Raw genomic sequence first — 24563 nt, 5'->3', positions numbered from 1 at the left:
CTAATCCGGAAGACCGTTGTATTTGTCTTAAGCTCTCTCGTGGACTGGTATTTGCAAATTCGGCTCAGAAGTATATCGCTAACACCGAGTGAATTTTCAATTACATAATTACTCGGCCATTAAGAAAAATTAGTTAATGGTAATAGTTACTTCGTCATCCCTAAAATATCGATCATAACGTTTCTCCTAAAATCGTAAATCCCAATCTCTTAACGTGACATTTACTTTCAAACGACAGCGAGAATGGTTTGGTTTTCTGTTGTTCAGCTTATTCATCTGTCCGCCTGTCTGTCTGTCCGTCATCTATTCATGTATGCATAAGGCACATATTAATGCATTTTTGTTGTTGCATGTATATATCACAGCTCTTGTGGCGAAGGGACGGTATGTGTGTGTGTGTGTGTGTGTGTGTGTGTGTGTGTGTGTGTGTATGTATGTATGTATGTATGTATGTATGTATGTATGTATGTATGTATGTATGTACTTACCCATGTATCTTGGATATGGATCTGTTGGTAACTACACGAGTTATAATCTGTCTATCTATTCATATGTCTGTCTGTCATGTGTACCTTTGTTGGCCTATGTTTCACCACTACCCTTGACTTCTTTGCATAATAGCTCATGTATATACATCGTGTGCAGCCTTGACACAACACACATGCCCCACCTGACAACATTACACAAATGTTAAACTCTGCTGTCTTGCGTTTTACATAAATATTGTGAGTGCTAGTTCATGTGACGTGGCGATATGCAAACTACTACTAAACAGAAGCAATGCAATGCGTTAACAAAGACGTCAAAATGGTATGGCATGTTGCATTTATATTCGCCTCTCTGTGACATACGGTACTATGAAACAAATGGTGAGCAATAAGTAACGTATTTCATAAAGGATTGTTTCTTGTCATAATAACTCTTACGATCGATGCCTCTGTGTGGGTAAATCCTCATCAAACACTTTCCGTTTCATTTTAAAAACACATCGTCTCATCCTTAAATGGTGTTTGCAGCGGTCGACGTCAAACACGGCGTTCATGTATCCCGTGGATTGATTAATCATGGTCACTGCACGCTAGATAAATTCTCTCTTGTAAAAATGTCAGCGATCAAACGCAATGTCGAAGCTGGGGCAGTTGACAGCGAAAGAAAAGATATATAGTTGATTTCTGATTGTTTTAGGATGAAGCGCAACTGTTTTTCAAGCAGGAAGCAATAAAACATATCACCACCGGATAGGTTCCTAAAAGTGTTGTTTTGAGTAGCGCAACTTTTACAGATTGTCTGTCATTGCTTTGTAATTTGTACACAATATTCGAAATTAGCAAATTTGGCAGCTGACAATTGTCAGAAATAAGGACAAGCCTCTTTTGAAAACTTATATACTCTAACCATCGAAATATCTTTTAAATAAAACCAATACGTTTCTTGAATATAACCAGAGATAATTACAAATAGTGTCTCATAACAACTCGACCTACTCGTACCCCAGGCCATTTTTGTCTTGTTTTCCATTTTATGCATAACAAATTATTTTTATATACGATTACAAATAACAGAATGGCCGGATTTTGTTTAAAAGGAACATACGCTCTTCTCAATGGTTTTCGGTTCCATTTGTGTAAAGTCAGAGAAGGCAGACCTGCCGACCGCCAGAGTTCGAGTCTGAGTATGAATGTGATTTGTCGCAGCTAGTGGGCATCGCTCAGTCATAATGTGAACAATAATGCAATGATATGTAGTCTGATAATTAGGATATCAAGCAATATATCTACTACTGCCTGCCCAGGGTGATGTATTGAGTCGCTAAAAACGTTATTGTTATAGGCTCGATTGTTTGGGACATGACTGATTGAAACGATAGGTCAAGCTGTCGCTATTCACGCTTCATCTCATTTAAATTAAACTGCCCTGAAACTTCCCTGGAGAGGTAACTACTTTATTAGTATCGCTATTTATCCGGCCCAACTTGCATAAATTTGAAGACTTTGCCACATTTGTACGCTTCCACGAGGGTTATTCTGATGTCAGTTTACTTCCAAATATCTACTCTTGGCTTTCTTTTTTGGAATTTAGTGTTTTATGCGGCGGCTGCATGGCGTGGGGCGTTAAGACTTTCAAACAAATTTCGCCGTCAAACTCGATGCCGCCATTTTTGCTAAAATTATATACCTCAGCACGTCTGCGCGTGCGCGCGAGTCGATCTCCATTCGAATCATACTGGATATGCCTGGAAATGCGATCTTGAAAATACGGGTGTCAAAAGACAACGCGGGGAAATAAACGTCTTTCAATGAGTTGTTGGTGACTTTATAAACATCAATTATCGTATTAAACATTGTAGGCAATCCACAACAAAGAGCTGGGTCGTTCGTGACGTCACCGTACCAGCGGCTAGCGTTCGATTTAGCGTCAAGAAGTATGAATAATAGTATTTTGCCGTTGTCATTACATATAGCTGGAACATCTTCGGTATAGATTAATCGCTACCATGTTAGTTATTGAAGGATAGGACCATGAAGATTTTTTCCTTGACTTGACATGTCCTTGACCTACTTTTACTGAGCCATGTACCTGTGACGTCATTTTCTAGGAAATCATATTCCGGCCTTACATGTCCTGCCTAAGAACTGTTCTTTCGCAATAGCCTTCAACGAATTCATTACCCTGTACATAATCTGTCCTTTCCTTTCGCTACTTACTGCCATAGTTTACAAGTGTCACATTTCTCTTATTGCTGTAGAGGTAGAATCTCCCACTCTGGTATGTAAAAACCCTCACGAAATCTAAAGAGCAGTTGTGAAAGGAAATCCGCATCGGTCGGACGTTGAGTTAACGCTGAGTACGATACTGGCTTTCTGTTCCTGTATACGCCGAAAGTATATAAAGACCGGATCACCAGGGAGGGTGGGTACTTCATTGCCATCGGCACAAACAGCAGCCAGTCACGTGACTGCGAAGATTAGCTCATTCATCAGAAGAATCATACATGCGTGCATAGGCATTTTTTTTTCAGGCTGGCGCAAGAATACAAAAATGTCAAACTCATCCATCACGGGATGCCTCACTGAACAGTTAGAAAATGAAATATTCCGTAAACGACTGGCAGTCAGCTGTCATCTTGTTGAAAACTGCGAACACGTGCCTTTGTATGCACATGCGTGTTTGCGTCAGCAGTTCTTGTCCCAGCTGCGTAAAATACTCGTATTTGGATGAAAATAAAGTTAGCAATATGTACCACGTATAATTAGAATGCAAAAATATTTCACAGTGATTTGGTGAAATAGATACACTATTCTGGGTTATCGGATACATCCGGGTAAGTCAAGCGTCCATGACACATGAATAATGTATTCAGTATGACTCGCAGCTTGTATAATTCCAACATTTTCAGTCGATTGTATTAATTGAAAGTTTAACAAACTAATTATATAGCAAACTAGGAAGACAGTAGCTGTAATGAAGATGACATGAAAATATCTTATGGTAAGACTTCCCTCCACTGGGGAAAAATAGTGCAATACCCGAGCAACACAAAATTACCATTTCTCGGTACAGAGCCCACTGTTTCCAAGCCCTGTGACCTCTCGAGGTCAAGGATCAAAGTTCTTGTCGATATTGTTCTCATGATATTGTCAGCTCCAAGTTCAAAAGCCATTCTCATGGTGATAGTTATCAGCAAACTTTGTGTTACAGTAACTGGTTTTGTCTAACCACGAATCGCGAATTTAAGTAAGCTTGTGTAATGTTTTCAATGACCCTTACTCATTTAGCAGAATTAAAATATCGATATAACGTTTGTACAAACAACTCGACTCAGCTTCGATCGGCGTGGGCCGAAAAGCGGGGACAATGTCTTGTTTAGTACACAATTTTAGCTTCAAAACTTCACGTACATAAAGCCGACTTTTTTAAACCGAAAATTGTAAAATTGACTCAAAAATTTAATATTAAGATCACTTTCGAAGGGCAACGGGGCATATCTTACATCGCTTCGAGACGTTGCTGTCATAGTTGCTCTCGGTAAAATCAACAGTTTACCGAAGCGAGATCATCGTAACAATTACCGACTCAGTGGCTGAGGTCATGGAAGTTGACCTTGGGTTTCCATCATTCGGAATGTCTTAAACAGTCGAACGGCGGGGTCAACGATCTAATTCCCGAAGAAAAATACATATAGTGAGATATGGTTTTTGCTTTCTCTGAACGAGGTAATCACAGTAAGATAACTGGCACGTGTATTTGTGCAAAGGTGGAGCCATCATTCTTGTTAATTCCATGAGAAATCAATAATGGTTCGTGTATGTAGCCTATGTACGTATGTCTGTATGTCTGTCTGTATGTATGTATTTAATATAGGTAGGTAGGTAGGTAGGCAGATATGCATAAATGAGTGTGCCAGTTCATGTTCTGTGCATAAGCGTATGTGTATGCATCTATGTGTACACGATTTTGTTGCGATGGCTTTTCAATCAATTAAAGAGCTCTCCTCGCGTTTATGTATATTAGCCTGTATCCTCTCGATGTTCATTTCCGGGTGTCATTTCACACACGCAGCTGTCAACCCCCCCCCCCCCCCCCCCCCCGAGCCGAATAGACGGGCAGGGGAAACAAAATTTAGGTGAGTGTATGCAAAACCATATCCTCCTGTTCTTTATGCGAACGCTTCACGACATGTGGGTTGCCACAGGGTTATTGAGGTTACATGACTTATGAAGTCGATAGTCAAGCCTAAGCGTTTGAAAGCTTTGGACTTGGAACTAAACCCTTCGTTCCTCCGAGGTTGGCGTATTATTTTTTGTTTTCTGCGGCAAAGTCTCCCAAGGTGAATTCTTTCGACACTTATAACACGTTAGTTTGACTAACTGGTCTGTTCTTTTTTTTTAAAAGATGACAGTTGGAATATTAATTGTTGAAACAATGCATACAAAAGGTTTCACGGGCGTGTCAATATGGAACTCCTGTCCCGACAAGAATAGCATTTAGGAACATATTTCATCACAATAGCATATCAAGGCGCAGGAACTGAGACTGCGCAGTGCCGGCACTGACCTTCGAAATGGGGGGACAAAATGTCTACATTGCGGCATCATGGAGAACATATACCGCATATTATAAAAGGAACAAATTCGTAACCATGTCACATGTCACCATGTCATCATGGTTAGTTTTGGTCAATGCTGTGGAGAAATATGCAGGCTTTTTAACTTAAATTCCGATGTTGGAAAGCTAGACTGGGACCGAATCGTATGAAGATAAATAGCAAACAAGGAACATGATTAATTTTGACGCAAAATATTTAGATTTGCGCGAATTCAGTAAATTTCTCAGTAAACAGTTGTTTTTTTTTCTCTGTTTGGCATGATATGGTGCCCAGAAGAAAGCGGCTCACCATGGAATATTATAATATACAGGTAACGTGTTCAACTCTATGCATTGCGTGAGTTGAAATTTTATAAATAGATTATAATGCTTTTGCATGGTCAGAACAATTGCATGCGTTTTTTCGTATTTATTTAACAATATATTGATTGTGAAGAATTTGAACATAGACGTGATGCGAGTGTTATTTATTTAATAAGGATAAATGTAGGTTTCTGACCATTGTTTCATGTTTGTATTAAATGAGTGTATAAGACGGGTTGATATAGTGCAACCAAAGCTTCATTTGATTATATGTTGTTAAATTTGTGAGAGTCTGCGTATGGGACCATGCAATTACGGTTACGCAGATGTGTCCTTGGCCGGGCTCAGAGTAACTGGAAACGTCGATTGTGGCAGTCTGAGGTGTGTGTGTATATATACATCGCTGTAAAATCAACAGCAAGCGCCCCGGGTGACAGATATTGTGTAATATTAGGGTACGAGGATTTTGCATAAAACGTGACAGTCTTTTTTTCGGTCGATTTTTTTCAAAACAAAATACTGATCGGTGACGTTGGGGACGATTGAGACGAAAATAAAAGTTGCTCGGGTGGCATGCATATTAACGAGATGTAAGATCGATGATTAAAACGACGCCATTGAATTCATCGGTTCAGTCGCTTTAATTAAGCAAGACAACACCGTTGTTGGATCTCCTTAACCCGCCGAGTTGTCTGAGAAGACTACACCGGTGATATTCCTTTCGTCTGCAAAATTTACCGGGAGTAAATACGAGACACTTTCCTCTACCTGCACTTTTGTAGTTTCAAAATGACTCCTGGACATGGCGTGCGGTTTGATACTATTGTGTTACAGGGGGAAAGATGACGAACGTGATCAATACGGACAGTAAAATTCCTGTAAGACCCAGAGAGGTCCCCCTCCTCCCATGGTACTAGCGTACAGACATAAGTGCAATATTAATATGGCATGCGCTGTCAATGTGTGTCATCGTGTATATGGTAGCGGACAAATTTATGTCGAAAAAAAAGCTAGAATAGCATTTGTTGAGTTGGGATGTCGATAGGCTCTTGCTGTGTGCTTTGTCAATAGTATGGCTGCTCGGCGCTCAGTGTGGGCTCTGTGAAAACTTCGGTATAGGCTGTAAGGATGCCACACTTGGTGTTTCTAACGTTAGGACGGTATCTGAGTGTCACCTTTATTTCTCAATGAGACGATGTCATCCTTCACCATACGAACCCCCTTCGTGACATCGCCTGTCAATTACACACTTTTCCTTGGAAACAGTCCCTCGCTTTTGTTCAAGCAATTTTTTTTGACAACAGTGCGGACACTTAGATAGGAAACTAGCCTGAAATTCAGAAATTAAAAAGGAAATTGAATAATATGAATATTAGCGCCATAATGACCTTGTTCCAATTTGCCGATAATGGCGCTCGTTGTGCAATATACACTTTTCATTAAAGACCGACAGTTTTCAGGGTAAGATCGACTTCTTGTCCGCCTCATTAATGTTTTAATTGTCCAACAAAGATGACATTCGTAACAGAGATATGAAGATGTACCTCAAGTATATTTGACAACAATCGGCCAGTGCGCCGAATCTCCCATGGGTTGCCACAGATGTTTTAGAGAGTCCCTACCTGGGTAGCGGACTCATTTATAGCGACTTCTTAAAGGCTAATCGCAACAGAAAAAAATTCCCCTACACGACTTCGTGTTATGGTGGATATACATTTGGCAGTTTACATGTCGTTATGAACATAAGACAGTACAAAACGTTACATTTATGGGACATAATGAAATGTCACAGTATGGGACACTGTTAGTGAACTGTCCTACCTCATATTGCGTCCATGCTGAACAGCTGCATTGGCAGTCCCATAAAAAGGCATTACAGCACAGCAGTAACGTCTTCAACATTTACTTAATTTTTGGAAAGGATATGGCCACTCTGTAATTTTCTTGGCATACTTTCGTATAAAGTTGTCTTCGCTGAAGATGAATAAGGATCGTGTCCTGGGAACCTTTTTTTCTCCATCGTATTGCTTCCTGGCAATGGACGATCGGGACCCGGTCGTTGTCTCCTGTCCCTGCGGTATGCCGTCCACACTCTCTTCCTGACCGCCATACGCGAACGTGGCCATCCTGACAAACCAAACAAAGTCAGCATCAGACGACAGTGGTTACAAGAAGTCATTTAAGGGCGTTACACTGTAAACACACACGACATCCATGTTTTTTTTAACAACGGCTCGAATTCATCTATGATAATAGGTTCAAAAAGGACGCGGGTCCGTCAACTACACGCTACATACAAATATGCTCATATTCCTTATTAATATTTCATTCCCTATGCAAATTTTTGTCGACAGGTTCTTTCAACGGAACAACGTCCAATCGCTATTCTTATGCAAATGAAGCTTGCTGGCGATTGTGTGAAATATCGATATATGCAGGCTCCATGTTGTGTTTGTGCGGCATTCAAACAGACGACATGAGTAGTGATAGAAAATATTCGGCAAATAACAGCCGTCTCGGCTGATATATTGACATGCCTATCGACAGTAGTGGCAGCCATTTTATTGACTGCAGTGTCGTTAGTAGGTGTAGATGGCGATACAGGTACCTAGGGATGAAAGGAAATAAGGAGAGAAAATCTAGCGACTGCCAATAAAATACACAGTGGAAAGACGATGACTCTATAGGACAACAACATAAAACGTCAATGTTTCTAAGCTGACATAAATTAATGTAAAATTACCCTTATCACCGATAATGCAAACCCGGATGTTTATTTTTCGCGAGGCCCAAATTCCGCCGGTTGTCAACTCTAAGCTTATACACACGGCATCATACGTTGAACAGTTCATCTAATAATCGATATTCCTCGCCAGCACGGGAGAATCGCCATGTTCCTGAACGATAATCGTGTTAATTTTAAATTTACACAAGTATCGACAATTATTTAAGTGTATAATCTATCTATGATGTCAAATTAGAAGTGAGAGTTTCGCGATAAATTTCGGTCCGGTTTCGCGGTTTATTTTCTGAAAGCGAATATGCCCGGGAAGGATTCGCAGGGAAAAGATGCTATTTACGTGATCAGAGGACGAGGAGATAATTTGCATGTGTGCTAAAAATAATTACAGGCCATGATAGAACCTGGGGCATTTTGCTGCATTTACATTTTGAAATGATCATATAAGCCAAACTGAACTTCAAATATTCACAAAGATCTGTCCTCACACGTCGTCGTTTTGATCTTCATTGCCCGAATCTATGGTTGCTGAAATATTGCGAGGTAACGGCGCCATTGACCGGCGCAGCTGATCGCAAGACAGCTCGTTGGCTGTTAGCCACGCCCTTAGCTGCACAACAGGTAAGGGCGAACCCAAAACGACACTGACATTCCAACGTCAACTATAAACACAAAACCTCATTTTAACTCTTGCGGAGCAAGTCTTCCCTATTTATTTCCACCCTTTTCGGACCTAGTGTATCAGTCATTGCGACCACATTAAAGAGGACCAAAACACCTGCACGAATCAGTCACCATATTAATGTTAATTAGCCAGCGATTAAACATTTATTTATTGGTTAATGCTTTATTTAATATTCAAATGACTCATCACTTGCACGAGACACTGAGAGAGGAATTCGTTTCCGCAGATATGTGACATCCTTATGCACTGACAACAGATCTACAGGCAGTCTTTTTCCCCCTATTATCAGGCATTTATCGAATAAAGGCTGCATTGTAATTGGGAAACTAAGTCATAGTTTTAATCGAGAATTTCAACGGGTTGACATATCCTTGTGACAGAATTCGTTTCACTTGGAGAATTTATTGATATACGAAACCTCGTCCTTGCTTCATTTTATCGGCCATAATTCAGACTTTACCAAAATGGCGGACAAGACGCTTTCGTCTCTGTGATTGGTTTAATAACGCTACGCACTGTGGTGAAAAAAACACTGAACGCGGCAAACCAGAAGGGATGTGAACACTCCTTCGTTTTACCACGTTGTCGACCATTCTTTTATTTAATTTATTATAAAGATATTAAATTTCATTAAATGAGACGAGACATGGAATTGTGAGTTTTGTCAAGAAATCACCCAGACTGCTGTCATTTCGCGACGAAATATAAAAATCGCAGCTGTGTCGAAAAGGAAGACATAATTTGGCTCCTATGATTGACCTCTCGACTATTGGACTAGCACAACGACAAGTATCACGGTGAAATGCATAGTCTAGTTGTACCCTCTATCGGCAAGATGCATACAAATTATTGACCCCTAACCTCGATCTGTTGCCGATGCACATTCTTAATTCTGTGCATTGTAACTGCTACCGTTTACCGTTTCTACTTCACTGTCAGACACTGGCAATGTAAACATTAGGATAATCAATAAAACGACGGATGGGTCACTCAAGACTCCCGGACTCCGAATAGCTGCATTCAACAACGGGCTCTATGCAACTGTACCCAACCACAAGTTGCACAGCTCTACATTACCCTGTATAGGGTCTTTACTGATATTCAACAAACGCCAACTTTTTTGAATGTCGACGATGAATGCCCTCAAAACCGAAGAATCGATCTAAAGTAATGGAAGGACCCATTAAAAGCAATTTTAACTTATACAAACTAAACACATATTACAGACGTCTCTGACTGAAAAAAAGTGCCATGTGTATGAGATCGATAGAAAATTTCAAGTATATATACATATATATGTATGTGTATACATACATACACACATACATACATACATACGTACATACATACATACATACATACATACATACATACATACATACATACATACATACATACATACATACATACATACATACATACATACATACATACATTGTTGACTAAGTAACTCCTTATTAGGGCAGCTCTAAACCGCGAGCATCTGCTAAGATAAATTTTGCTTTTATTTTTCTGCAATGCTTGCAAATGTCGTCAGTTACGTAAAAAGAAAAAAAATACTATGAATTTCTAGAATGACTGAAAAGGTCGCATATTAGCACTATGTGTTTGAAGGATATACAACACAGATCCCTCAGACACCGATCTACAACAGATCCCGGCATTATTTATTTCCTCCTCCGTCATTGCTATGGTAACGTCACAGGAAAAGGGCACCTGATCTTTTTCTCACAAGTTCGTCTGTGATTCAGTGCATTGCACACGAAGTGATCGGGCATATGAGGCCACAAACAAGGGATGCCATTATTTAATATCAACCTGTTCTTTTTAATCGAAAATAAATAACATCGAGTGTTTTTTTTCCAGAACTGCAAAAGAAGGTTTACAATAGTATGACCTATGATCACATTCTCGGACGCAGAATAAAGGAGTTTCTTCTATGAAACATGTTATTAACATACTAATATATTGCTGAGAGATATCGAATAAGATACACAACAGTAATACTGTGCATGCAAAAATACATGGTGGTGTCATGGATGATTGATGATATTTGCCATCCGGGTTCAAGATGGCTGCTGTTCAGAACTGAAGGGCGCCCTCACTTTGTTTCCATACACGCCCAGATCCGTTCATTTCTGACTAAATTAAAAACTGAAGGTGAAATAGATTTTGCCGTGAATCCTTTTTATATCTACCAATGACCACTTTCGTTCTTATCTGCAGTTTCAAGGTGTATTTATCTTCAGTTAATAAAACTGTTCTGAAAATCAGGAGATGAGGGGACGATATATTTTTGGTTAAACGCAGAGAGCCTCTTTTCCTTTTCAACAGAGTTTGGGATTGCTTTCTGAATTCATTAAGATAAAAAACTTGGTATGTTTTGTTTAATCATCGACCTTGATAAGACACTTGATAACAGCGCCGCCTTGAGTTCAGAGGAAGACGTATTGAAAATGTAAAGTCTGGGCCCCGACTTTCAGATTTCAAGAACCGGACGAAATAATCCCAACAGAGTCAAGCGGTACTGCCAGTACAGTTCACTCCCTAAATGAATTTCAGACCTACATTAATTCCAGCAAACAATTCTTAAACACACATACATTCAAAACGAATAGGAACAAAAATCTATGTGTACAGGTGTTACTGAATATGCGCATGCTCACTGAAGGTTACAAAGCAGTTCTTGAAATATAAATGTAACAATACGTGGATCTGCAACCTGTCATTCTGCGACAGTGTCAGTGCGCTACAGTAAGCAGACAAGGTCACACAGCAGATGCTAAATATGGAATCTGAGGTCGCAATAACATCGCAATATTTATCAAAAATAGATGAAAACATATGGCCTTATCCACAATGCATAAATGCGATGCAATCGTTCTGGTATGATTATTCCCATACGTAACACTGCCTTGCAAAATCTCTCATAAATATGTGAATATCGATCAGTAAAATTATGAAAATTCTCTAGTTAGTTATATATACCATTGAATATAAAGACATGAGGAACTTCTCGATTTTGCAGTTTTCAACACGCTCGTTTCAGTAAACTCACACCCTCAGCGATAAAAAAGCCGACTTCTGGAAAAGAAGCCTGAATATTAACTTTGTTTTACAGGAACTTCATGGGCTTTAATATGATTTTCCAATCTTTTCAGTATACCCTGATTACATCGCTTTGGTATTTCATCGTAGCGAATCGACACACACTTTGAACGAAGGACGTTCCATTTCATCACAATAGCGTGTACATTTCAGTGACAAATGAAATAAGGCTTGTCTGCCCGGAACGATATGATTTTCAAATCACACAACAGTCTGCTGAGACGACTATCGAGACTGAACAGTTTAAATGTGTGTACTGAAGTAGGCTAGCTTACATAATCGATGTTTTCTGCATCGATTAGAGGCGGAAACGGAAGCAAAGTACAAATCTCGCTATTTTTCAGTCACCTCTGTCCGACGTCAAAGGCTTTTTATCGCCGCACTGTTGGCCCTCAGCCTAAACAACCATGACTACAACAAGAAACCACGGTTTTAAACTGTTTATATGTGGAAGGGTGACGAAGTGAAATCAATACTAATGGATCGATCCATATAGACTCTAGAGAAACAATCTGGCTACATACTAATTTCAAGTTCAGATTCCTCGATCCCAAGACAGGGTCAAGAGAGGCCAGCCTGTAAACTGTGTTACAGTTGACTGGATGAACTACAGACGTGACGTGATACCTTACGTCATGGTTTTAAACAACAACGATAGAGCGAACGCAAAGAAGGATCAAGGACTGGATATGACGAGTCTGCAGGAACAGTAACGTCACCTCAGTGATGCTATGCATAGTGTCTTAGGCTTAGTGCCCACCAACATGCCCACAGTTGCTACGAATGGAATGTTGGGAAATGGCAATCAAGTAAATTATTCTTATGATTCATTCACACCAAAGAAGGCGTAAATTTGTGAACGTTTTCCCCATAAAATCCTTTATGTCGACGACTGATCTAAACTACGAGACCTTCGAAGAACGGAACCTGTCTACCTATCTATCTATCTATCCATCTATCTGTATATTTACACACACAAAATACTTGTAGATGTGTCGAAAATTAGGACCCTCATAGACTTGCTTTACTTTTATTTCTGTACTTTTCTTAAGTTATTGTACATTTGTCTGTCACGTTTTCTTTCACTCATATCTATATATATATATATATATATATATATATATATATATATATATATTATATATATATATATATATCTGTCGAAAGATAATTATAAATCATTCAATGAATAAAATAGCGTTGATAAATTCTTATACAGTTACGCTGATGTTACATGAAAGCCCCAGTAATGCTAACTTTTGAGGATAATTTCGCCATTTTTATTTTGAATGTGAACCATAATTCCTTGTTCTTCTCCCCAAAGAATGTTGATATACACAGTGTTCAGTTTGTCAACTCAGACCCTATAGTTGTAAACTGCATTGTTATTGTTCAAAACTGACTTTTGGTCCGGACTAGAATTCAAATGTAAACAATAACCATGCATTTTACACGTATAGACGCTAAGCTGACAAGCTAAATAGTGGGTGTTTCAACATTCTTTGGGAGAAGAATAAGAAGTTGCAGTTGATTTATTAAATAAAAATAATGAAAAAATTATCGAAAGTTAGCATTACTTGGGCTTTAATGTGGTTTACTTCAATTTCTGGTGGTATTAAAGGTAGACCAACGTTCGACTGACCAAACACCACAGCATATATATAACTAGAACACGGTCACTCACCTCTGGGGAGTGACCGTAACAAGAGTGACATCAAAGTTATCACACCTTGACCATTAAATATAGCAACAAAAGATGCGAATGTGTCCCCTTAAAAATAACAGGATTGGAAGTGTTCGTTAATGTTCAACTGCGATGTTTGTAACAATCAGAAAATTACAGACTGAAGCGTTCGACCAAGTCATCATAAACTGCCACAGCGATTTGGAAATGTTAAATATACCGACCTCTTTTAATCGAAGCCATGTCGGTACGCATTGTGATGAAAATATTCACTATTGAAAAAAAAAGTGAAGTAAAAATAGATCTCCTTGACTTTTTCATTGCCACGTCCTCACGCACCAGGGGGCGCTCTTTATTCGAATCCAAATCTGGATAGATAATTTATGCTGCATGCTGGTTAGCATTCTTTAAATTGCCTATTCATCCTGACGTCACTCACAATGGGAATGGCGCAGTATATCCTGGGAGGGCGTGGTCACGATATTGATATCGTTCAAATACTACATGTTTTGCATTCTTTAGTTTTTATAAGAACAGGGTACAATTTACTGCAGAATATCCATACTGCTTCACTCTTCTAAATTTCTAATATTTTGGGGCAAATTGAACAACTTGTCCCGATATGAAAACTGCGAATTTCCCTAACATTGATGGCCTCCCCCCACCATATTTTGCATCCATAAGTACGCGGCTAAAGTTCAAACACGACAGGAAGCTGACCTCGGTTTGTTTTGTATCCATGGAAATCACTTTGTAAGAGTACACTGTTTTATTACTTCAACGTGACTAGAAAGTCGAGAACTCAAGTCTGGCTCACCAGAATGTCATTTGCCAAAAGTCTGCATATAGCTTGCACACATTCGAGAATCACATAACACCTGGCTCATTCGATTAAATGCGTTAATTTTAGGATTAACGGGATTGTAAACAAGGGAATGTTCACGTGACCACCTCGGAGTGACGCGTCATCTTATTTTTGTTTCTTTCATCTCTTGGCAGGCGTCTTTGTTTTGTTACTTTAACAGTGATATTTTACGCTTTGCATGTGGGAAGGGCAGAAATCAATAAGATCATCCGAGGCTGACTACCTGATTTAAATCTAAGTAACCACAATACATCTCGCCTGAATGCCTATTTGTGGTGTCCGGGTAACACAGTGGATGCAGTAATTGTCATGGAAACAACGGATTGGCAAGGCAGTTATTCTGCGTGATCTGAATACACAGGGTGCGACGCTACCGTCCACATCATTTCTTGATGTGGTCAATTCAGACAGGCGCGAAAAAGGGCATTTTTGAACTTCTCAGGGAATTTTCACTTCTGAAAACATCATCTGATTATGGTATCTGCAAAAACCCTACATTTCATGCGGCGCATTTGCTGTCTTTGTCAACCATAGAGACTGCACAGACTGCTAGTTTTGCTACAGTCAGCGAAAAAGTATGTTGAATAAGAATGTGAGTAATTTTTAAAAAATTCATTTCAGACACACATTATTGTACGGAGACATCCGAAGTCGATAACGGCTAGACAAGTCCTATGACGGGCTCGGCGTAACCTTCATCACTGATATTTCTGCCATAGATTTTGTTTGCTAGGCCTTTTTTTCTAATTTCGGCAAGACTTATACACACACAAAGGATTTCGGCTAAGATTTTCAAGAGGCCAATGCGACAACTAAAAAAAAGTCACTTCAACGACTCTGTCGCGGAATGATCAGTATTATTCAGGCAGTCAAATGCCGGTATAGGCCTGGCCTATCTTCGCTTATAGCCCTGTACTTATCCTAAGTTGTTTATTTAAACTTCTGTTCATATAAATTTTGACCAAAATAGGCAGTAATTGAATTTTTGGATCAATGGCTCCGCGTGATTTAACACCCATCTGATAAGAACTGATCAACTAAAATAATGATTTAAACTCTGAATGGAGACACAGTACTGAAGATTTCCCATAATTCATGATTTGTACACACGGAAACTCCTCAATGAAATCTACTGTGTCTCCCATGTGTAGACAAATTCACAGACTAGTTTTTTAAATTATATATATATATATATATATATATATATATATATATATATATATATATATATATATATATGAGAAGTGGTGGATATCGTTATGTGTATTGATGTAAATGTGCATACATATACACACATAAACATTATTTATATATGTAATATATATATATGTATATATCATATATAAATACATATATTATATATGTGTATATGTGTATATATATATATATATATATATATATATATATATATTATGTGTGTTTACAGATCATGAATAGATATGTTAAAGAGCATATAGGATGGTAATTCGACGATCAGGTTTTTCCATTTATATCTTTCAATAAATCGTCATGCTTAACTTTACTCAAATGTTTACGTTTTAAATCAATGTAAAGTACACGTTTGTTTGTGTTCAGGTATATTATGACATATGGATTGTTTGAAAACAGCGAAAATCTACTCTGTAAAATTTTGCTCATAAAGAATCGGTTTCTCTTTTTTCTTTCTAATAAATCTCACTTCCGGATAAGCTCATCCGACGCGATGAGTGAAGACACATTTTTCATGATTTTTTTTTATTCAAATAAACTCATGAATCACTATATGTCCCTTAGCACTGAACAACGGTATACATGGCTGAAATAGGACTGACTGTGAATACAGAGCTAAGAAGACGAAAACGGGTCTGTTTGTTACAATATGGATGCCAAATGAGAGCAAGTGCTAACGCGTGTCGGCTCTGTGACGACACTGAACGACGCATTGTTCAGCGGCAAACAGATACCTACGGCATTGCACTGATGTACGACGTTTGGGTAAAGACTCCTAGCTGGATCAGTTGTTCACATCAACCCTAACGACCAGAATAATCTATCTTTCTCGGTCGATATCCAAGATTTTTTGGACGTCTTCAGTTTTTTTTGTTTGTCGGCAACGTGCTTCGAATTCCTAAGTCCGTCTTTTACGTCACAACTCGGGGTCAAACTGTCGCCTTAATCATTTGGTGAAGCTCCACTATTCGTTTTGGCCTACGGATGCCTTTCTTTGCGTTGGTTGAGGACGTAGGAACAAGGGCAACCGAAAATGAAACGGATATTAAAAAAGACATACATTTATTGAAAGACAGGTGAAAAGTTAAACTTAATATTAAGGAGATCGTTTTCAAATAAGTGATTAATGGATGGCTTGTTTGCTGTTCAGAACAAGAAATACACAAACTGAATGTACTGGCGTTTTTACCACTGACTGCCTGTCACCGCAGCTTTATTCTGTACAAGGTCACCCGTCACGGTTCACGGATATGCAAATTGGAACACATACTTATGAGTGAAGGCAACGTCATAATTTTGCTCAATTACAGCCCTACATCATTTCATATTTTTCACAAAGACATCCATCGACTCGCTCCCGAGTGGGTAGTTGCAGGCTGCAGCTCATCAAGGGCACCGCGCTAACTCAACTAATCTTCATACAATAATAATGCCCCAGTTTGATATATTGGCACAACATTCCACTCAAGTCGATGAATTTAATTAAAACAAGGCAGTATTGCTGAAGGCAATGAGTACTTGGGCCGTGATAGAGTATTTTGAGGACAATATATACTACTATTCAAATATGGTCTTGAATTTCCTCCTGTCAATGAGGCATTTCATTAACTGGTTATTAAACGAAGCAATGGCATGACAACGGCAAAATATGTCTAGCAACTTTTGTGGAGTTTGAGGCAGGGGTTCTTTATTTATAGCGGGAATTGCTTAAACTCCTTAAATATTCAAATTACAGCAAATTTCTTTTGTTCTCGATGGTAGATGTCTAATATTTAGATGGGCATATTTAGATTTCTACCCTATAGTTATCCCTATATACACAAAATCGGACATCCAGCTCTATTGGCTTGCTCAGAATTAGATATGCGCATAATTAATGAGGTACAATATGTGGTGTCATAAGGTGTCCCATCATACCATTTATGAAGGGTGTAGCACTTGTGGTTACTGAGTTGTGGACAAATATATATATTTGAGGTCAAAGGTCATCGAGGTCACGTCACATTTTGTCATAATAATTGTATTGCTAAGTTATTCCTATATGCCAAAAATCAGACCTCTAGTTCTATTGGCTCGCTCAAATAAGATATGCACATAATTAATGAGGTACAATATATGGTGTCATAAGGTGTCCTTTCATACCAAATATGAAGGGTGTAGCACTGTGGTTACTGAGTTGTGGACAAATATGTATATTTGAGGTCAAAGGTCATTGAGGTCACGTGAAGTTTTGTCAAACAAATTATATTGTTAACTTATCCTATATACTAGTACCAGAAATCAGACCTCTTGCTCTATTGGCTCGCTCATAATTAGATATGCACATAATTAATGGGGTACAATATGTGGCGTCATAAGGTGTCCCATCATACCAAATATGAAAGGTTTAGCACTTGTGGTTACTGAGTTATGGACAATAATGTATATTTGAGGTCAAAGGTCACCAAGGTCACATGATATTTTGTCAAAATGTCTGAGATATCTGCGTGAACCGATGGACTCACTGATGGACTCACGGACGGATATGAGCCAATCTATAAGCCCCCTGGACTTTATCCGTGGGGACAAAAAAACTGTGTCACTGCATCCTTTAGGCAATATGAATACAATGAGAAACTAAATTTTTATTTTTCTTGGCATCATACATGCGAGTCTATGGAGAACTGCCTTATACATGGGAGTCTATGGAGGTGTAAACTAAAAAGTCCTCTAACACGGCCAAATTTGATAGCATTGTGAAACAAATCGACGTGCATCTGTATGGGGTTGGGTACTAGGCGTGAACGGACGGACGGACGCACGGACATGACCAAACCTATAAGTCCCCTCGGACTTCGTCCGTGGTGATTAAAAACAACGCAACAGTTATTACAGCTACACCGGCGGTAGGTTCATATCCAGAGCCCCGTACGGTCTGCCGCCGTCGCTTGAAAACAATCTCATGCACCCGGCCATATGGGCAGCTGGCCGGATGCATGACTTCCCGGAGAAGGCGAGCTGTCACGTTCAAGCTCAGGATTATTTGTCGATCAAATTTCAGTAAATTTACCTTACCTAGATGAAATTTTGTCTATAGGCTGAAATTTCGCCGAAGTTTGACAAAATTACATCGATTTTTCAGGTTCATATGCGACATTTTTGAGTTTTGAGTGCAGACAGAAATAAGTTTTGAGGCAACATGGCTGCGACCCCATGTTGACCCCTAGCCCTGCGTACGATGCTATGTGCTACAGCTAACACACAGCATCGTACGCAGGGCCAGCGAGAGAGTTGCCGACATCGACGGTTATTTACGAGAAGTGAATAAAAGACTGTCATTTTTGGAAGCGATCGAGTAGCTGAGGTAGGCTGGGATACGACTTGGGCCAAGAACGCTGAATTTCGGCAGTAATTTGGCTTTTTACGTCAAGTCCCAAAATGGATTTGAAGTCACCGACCCAACGTACGGGTCTTTGCAGGGCTGTGGTGAGCGGGGCGGTTAGCTGTAGCGGAACACACAGCATCGTACGCAGGGCTAGTTGACCCCCAAGTGAAATGTGTTCGCGATCAAATCTTCCTATATTTTTTTCAGAATTTTCAACAAAATCATTGCTTCTTACATCTTTTGTAAAATATAAAATACTAAAATAAAACTGCGATGTGCCATGTCTCCAGATTTCTAAAATATCGTTCGTTGACCGTTCGACGCAAACTTGTGACGCAGTTGAAATTCAATACTGACCGCCAAATCTTAATGAACGAGATCAGTCTAGACATCCTCCAAATTATCCAACCATTCGCATTGGAGTTCAGCTCGCTTAGAGTATCATAACATTTTTCGGCCTTCTTTTAGATCGACCCTAATATCTCCCATTTAGGAAATAAATACACACGCTACCTCGACAAAACTTCGTGCACCATCCAAGACCAAACGCACTACAAATCTGTCTTGACGTCATCATCTCCTTACATGGTAATCGGCATACCGTATTTTTAGCAAAGGGGACACAGAATACGTCGGAGTATTCAGTTTCAAAACGTATTACATTGTGTGATGTTGTCAAAAAAAAGTCATGTTACTGCAGTGGTATAAATTACAAAACACAAAAGTTCAAATCAGTTTATTTTGGACTGGCTTTACCCAACATTTCATATTGTTTCTTATGCCAGATTTGACCACGTGCTTACTGGCGACCCCTTTTCATGCAAATTTTGTGTCAAATGATGTGTTCCCCTGGAAAACAAACGTACGATTTCTAAATGAAGGAGGCGAAATTTGCCCTCAAGACTCGAAACCACCCCTTTGGGGTGTACCTAGCTATTTTTAACGAGCTTCTCGAATCTGCAGCTCTATTTCGAAATGATGGTCTGGTTTTCTCAGCTCAAGGATAAGTGTTCTCCATCGCTGTGGGCATTACTATTCTCAACCGGGGGTACAGTTTCCAGTCGTAATGTTTTTCATTGTGTCCTGGATATAAAACCTTTCCTTTTCAAACTTTCTCTTTGATTAACACTAATCCACATCTTGTCAGTGATTAAACATGTTTCAAGTTTAAATGTTAAATTCTGGTCTCGAGCCCTCCTGTTCGACCAAACCGAAATTACCCCTCCCACTTTGGCTCGTCCAGTGGGTGTAGCAAGGGTCGTGCCATCGCCTAGGAAACGGAGGGTGCATTAATTGTTGCATTTCGATGCACATTTTGATTATATTCAGAAGATTTTGTGGCAAAAACTCAGATAGAGAAGCATTTATATTCACATCTCACTTATTCAAGACTGGCTGAGAGCAGCACTTCCATTCAGTTAACATCATTACGCCATTTATTATGCCAAGAAAGATGAAGCCAATACATTTTGCCCTCCCTGGTCTCAGCCAGAAATGGTTATACCTTACAGTTTTTTCCCACGGAATGAAAACAAATGTACTTGGGCTGAGGCCCAAGTACAACAAAAGTAAGAAGATACGCATTTTCTCTTTTAAAATGTCAACAAGGACAACCGTTTCCGTTTTGATGCTGTTCTGGTTATGGTTGTGTACACGAGTGACGCATAAAATATGGACGAATATCAAACCTGTATCTTGATCGGTAGCCTAAGGCGGGAAAATATGGATTCGAAAAATTTTAGCAGGGATGTGCAGTAACATTGGAGATAACATAAAATGCTTATGAAGAAGCACCTTTCGACATAGTGTGCATTTTGAGCTTAACTACAACCGTTACGCAACAAACCAGTAATTTCTGCAGAATCTGTCCCGAACGTTTAGCGTCTGTGTATCTAACGGTAGAACAAAGGGCGCGTCAATGGAAAAACAATTCGTACACAGATGAGCTATTGCCGCTGAGGCCGGATTTATCTTGCATAATTTTCTATGACGGGTGATATTCTTCCTTCGGCATCTTCAAATAAGACAGCATTAATATTTGAAAGGAATCTTTGAAAACAACGCCGACAGTCACACTTATCTGTTCAATCTTTGGATCTGAAGCTTAAAAACATCAATATTTTCATGTTGAGTCAATGTCAGTTCGTTGCCAATTTAGATTTAAAATGTACACTCAGTTTTTTAGTGACATAGAACATTTAGCTTCGAATAGGACCTGATAAACAACCAACGGCACCTAGTAAAGGACTCGGCGCTGCTGGACAACTCAGGTATAAAGGGAGTTCAATAACCAAACGACGTTGCTGAAATTTGGACAGCGAATAACAGTCAGTCGGCGACCATTTAGGATTTCAAAGAAATTTTGCAGCAATATAGTTTTGTCTGGAGTTAACATTCCCTTGCTAATCTTTCCTAGTGTGTATCTCATTTGCAGACGAGGGTCTCGAATTTACATTAAATGGGTGCCATAGAAAAAGAACTACACCTTTCTGGCGCGCTTGATGTCGAGGAGAAAAGCATGGGACCTCTTTTAGTCAAATTATATTCTTAGTACACTAAGAGTGTTTGTGTGCGTTACAAGTTTTTAAATGTTTCCAAGCATGACAAAGAATATGTTTCGGTATAATTTGAACGACCTCTTCGGCCTGAGGAAATGCTATTCGCTTGATGCTCTGATTGGCTGATTTATGTATACATTTCAAGGAGTAGTTCTCATGACGTCACTAGCTTCTGTAACGTATGAGAGGTGTTGACCTTCCACCTCTGTTGATCAGCGTAGAGCCGACAAGTTTACAGCAAAATGTAAGTTCTATTCTCAACTTTTTCCAGATGTGTCATGGATGTCATTCTTTAGAGTTTATAGAGAGAAAATCGCTGACATATCAAAGAGCGTAGCGTTCAATTCAGTTTTGGACAGAGCACAACAGGTAAACGTAAAAGAAATCAAGCCAGACAAGCAAACAAACAAACAAACAAACAAACGAACATACATACATACATACATACATACATACATACATACATACATACATACATACATACATACATACATACATACATACATACATACATACATACATACATACACATACACATACACACACATCCACACACATCCATCCATCCACCCACCCATCCATATAAAAACGAACAGCAAAACACAGTATTACCTGGTTGGACTCTGAATACCTACTGAGTTGGCAAAATTAATACAATACAGAACCCGTTGCCTGTATCACTGTGTGAGGAGGGGCTGAACCAGACAGAAGCTGCAAATTAATGGCTTTTTACCAAACATTTACTTCTGAACTACATCACTCGAATACATATCGTAATTTTTTGGACATAATAACTTTTGAGAAGTGACTAATGCTAAAACACGACTTTCTTGTCGCTTTGGTCTTGACCATATCGTGTCAAAATGATAATCCGTGACATTCCAGACTGAACCGATTCCTAATTTTCACATTATACCTACGTCCAGAGCACGAAGCAGTAAATCTGCTTTGCATACTCGGAACCTGTCAAGTATCCTACTTCTCACCATGAATTTCAATGGCATATTAAGAAACTCAAATAGTTTAAGTGCCTGCCGAACATGGAGATCATTCGTGCCCCATGTGAATATCGCCACAAAACCAAAATCCCTAATGCTGTCGTCACAAGTTTAACTTTTCCTAACTTTCTCATGGGAATTTTATTCCTATATCCGGGGATAAATTTCCCTCGAGATGTGAAAGTGGTAAGCGTTTAAACAGCTTTTCTTCTTCAACGTAACTTAATTTATGTGGCTTTCTAGTTTTTTGGTATGTTGAGAGACCACACGAATAGTATAATGGCCTCCAACTGAGCTTGTGTTAAAGAGGAAATCATTGTGGGTTAGACTTGAGGAAGCAATATCCTCCACAGTGTTTGACTCCTTGTTTTAAATCATAATCTATATAATAACATTAGATAACCATCGAACTTTAACTGTAGTTTCGATCGTTTGGTAGTCCGAGTTTCCGGTATGGGAGCCAATCGTGGACAGTACCTCTGCACATGTAAGTTGTCGATCCTCTTAGAAAGAACCTCCAAGGGGGCTTCCAGTCCCCATGGGATGAACAGACCACATACTGATGAACTAACGCTAGCGAGGGATTATTCAATTTCTGAGTGTCACGACTCAGTTCTGGCGGGAAAAGACAACCTATCTGTCGTGCAGCCTGCTATCTTATGTATAGCCAAGCTCACAGTATTAATTTTAATCATTAAATAATCCATATAGCTCCCGTGACAAGGAGGTACCGGTACAAGATCATGCGAGGGAAGACACAGTCCGATGTTACTGAAGATATGGACGCATTTGACTTCGAAATTCTGGTTCGCTTATCTGCAATTTCTTTTCGGGGGAGGGGTATGCACCGTCATCGTCCCCATGAGTTGGCGGCAAATCAATTCTCGGGGGAGGAGGGCTTTGCTATTCGACGGTATCATTCCCATCTGTCCAAGAGGGTATTATAGTTCTAAACCTTTGCGGGGGAGTTTTATCAAAGTAAGCACAATAATTGATGAACTTCCACTTCTAAATGACTACTCCAAGAGTCTTCTGACCTGCTATGCTATTTATCAGTGAAATCATGTCTGAATATCAATAATATGAATGTTTGAAATATAATGTAAAGTCAAATGTAATTCAATTGTCCCGAACTTACAATATGCCATAGATTTTGTGACATCATGATCATAGAGACGTAAACAACAACACTAACGTTGTTCAAAAGAGGACTACGATTATATAATTCACATGAAATATATTTACTATAGCTTTATATACTTATTAATATATACAGTGGTCAAGTACAGTTCCTTTCATTTGTTTTGAACAATACACAAAATTGGAGTGTTGGAGTTTAATGTTTACATATATTTTCGTCAATTGTCACTCGTACTATACACTACAGCATGTGTGGATGTGGTCTTCTTGCAACCATGCTTGTGAGAGTAATGGACTGAGCGATGCCAATGGCAAAGTTCAAAGTTCACAGGTCAAGTTATCAGGGCTGAGTAAAGCCATGCCAGCGCTGGACTTTGCTTCACTGCAGTGATGCAGAATGATAGCGCTGGCGCCTAGATGCACCGTGATTATGTATTCATAACAGTGGGAACAAATAGAGAATAGCATGGATTTGAAATAAAAAATTAAAAGAAGAAAGACCTAAAAATACAATTTCAAATGTCAAATAAGACTAGAGTCTAGAAGTCTACAGGTTGTGACACTCTAGTGTACGATTACCTTAGCATATTAAGATAAACACTGAGGGGTCTTTTTATTTCTAGTGTTCGTGTCCGGTCAACAAGCTTGAGAATTTTCTCTTTTACATCAGTTCTCAACCACGCCTACTTTAATCACAGCTTTTGCAGAAAAAATAGTGACAGAGTTGTACTCGTTCATATGGGGTGTTTTTTGAATAATCACAGATATATAACGGGAACATCGAAGTTCGACCTTTGGTTTAA

At 39.2% G+C, this 24563-nt stretch overlaps 1 protein-coding gene across 2 annotated transcripts in view; it reads right to left on the bottom strand.

The window, feature by feature from the left end:
• The window catches only part of LOC139113958 (voltage-dependent calcium channel type A subunit alpha-1-like), a 63011-nt gene that overhangs the window by 13191 nt on the left and 25257 nt on the right, over positions 1-24563 (bottom strand). Inside the window, exon 3 of one of the 2 annotated variants that reach the window (XM_070675433.1) lies at positions 7336-7536. In XM_070675433.1, the coding sequence (XP_070531534.1) occupies positions 7336-7536 (201 nt within the window). The remainder of the gene's footprint in view (positions 1-7335; positions 7537-24563) is intronic. The other variant, XM_070675432.1, reaches the window with a different exon arrangement.

This window comes from Ptychodera flava, chromosome 16, assembly GCF_041260155.1.
Source record: "Ptychodera flava strain L36383 chromosome 16, AS_Pfla_20210202, whole genome shotgun sequence".
In the NCBI taxonomy this organism is placed as follows: domain Eukaryota; kingdom Metazoa; phylum Hemichordata; class Enteropneusta; family Ptychoderidae; genus Ptychodera; species Ptychodera flava.
Note: the sequence above shows the minus strand (reverse complement) of the source record. Positions and strands in the feature narration are given on the sequence as shown.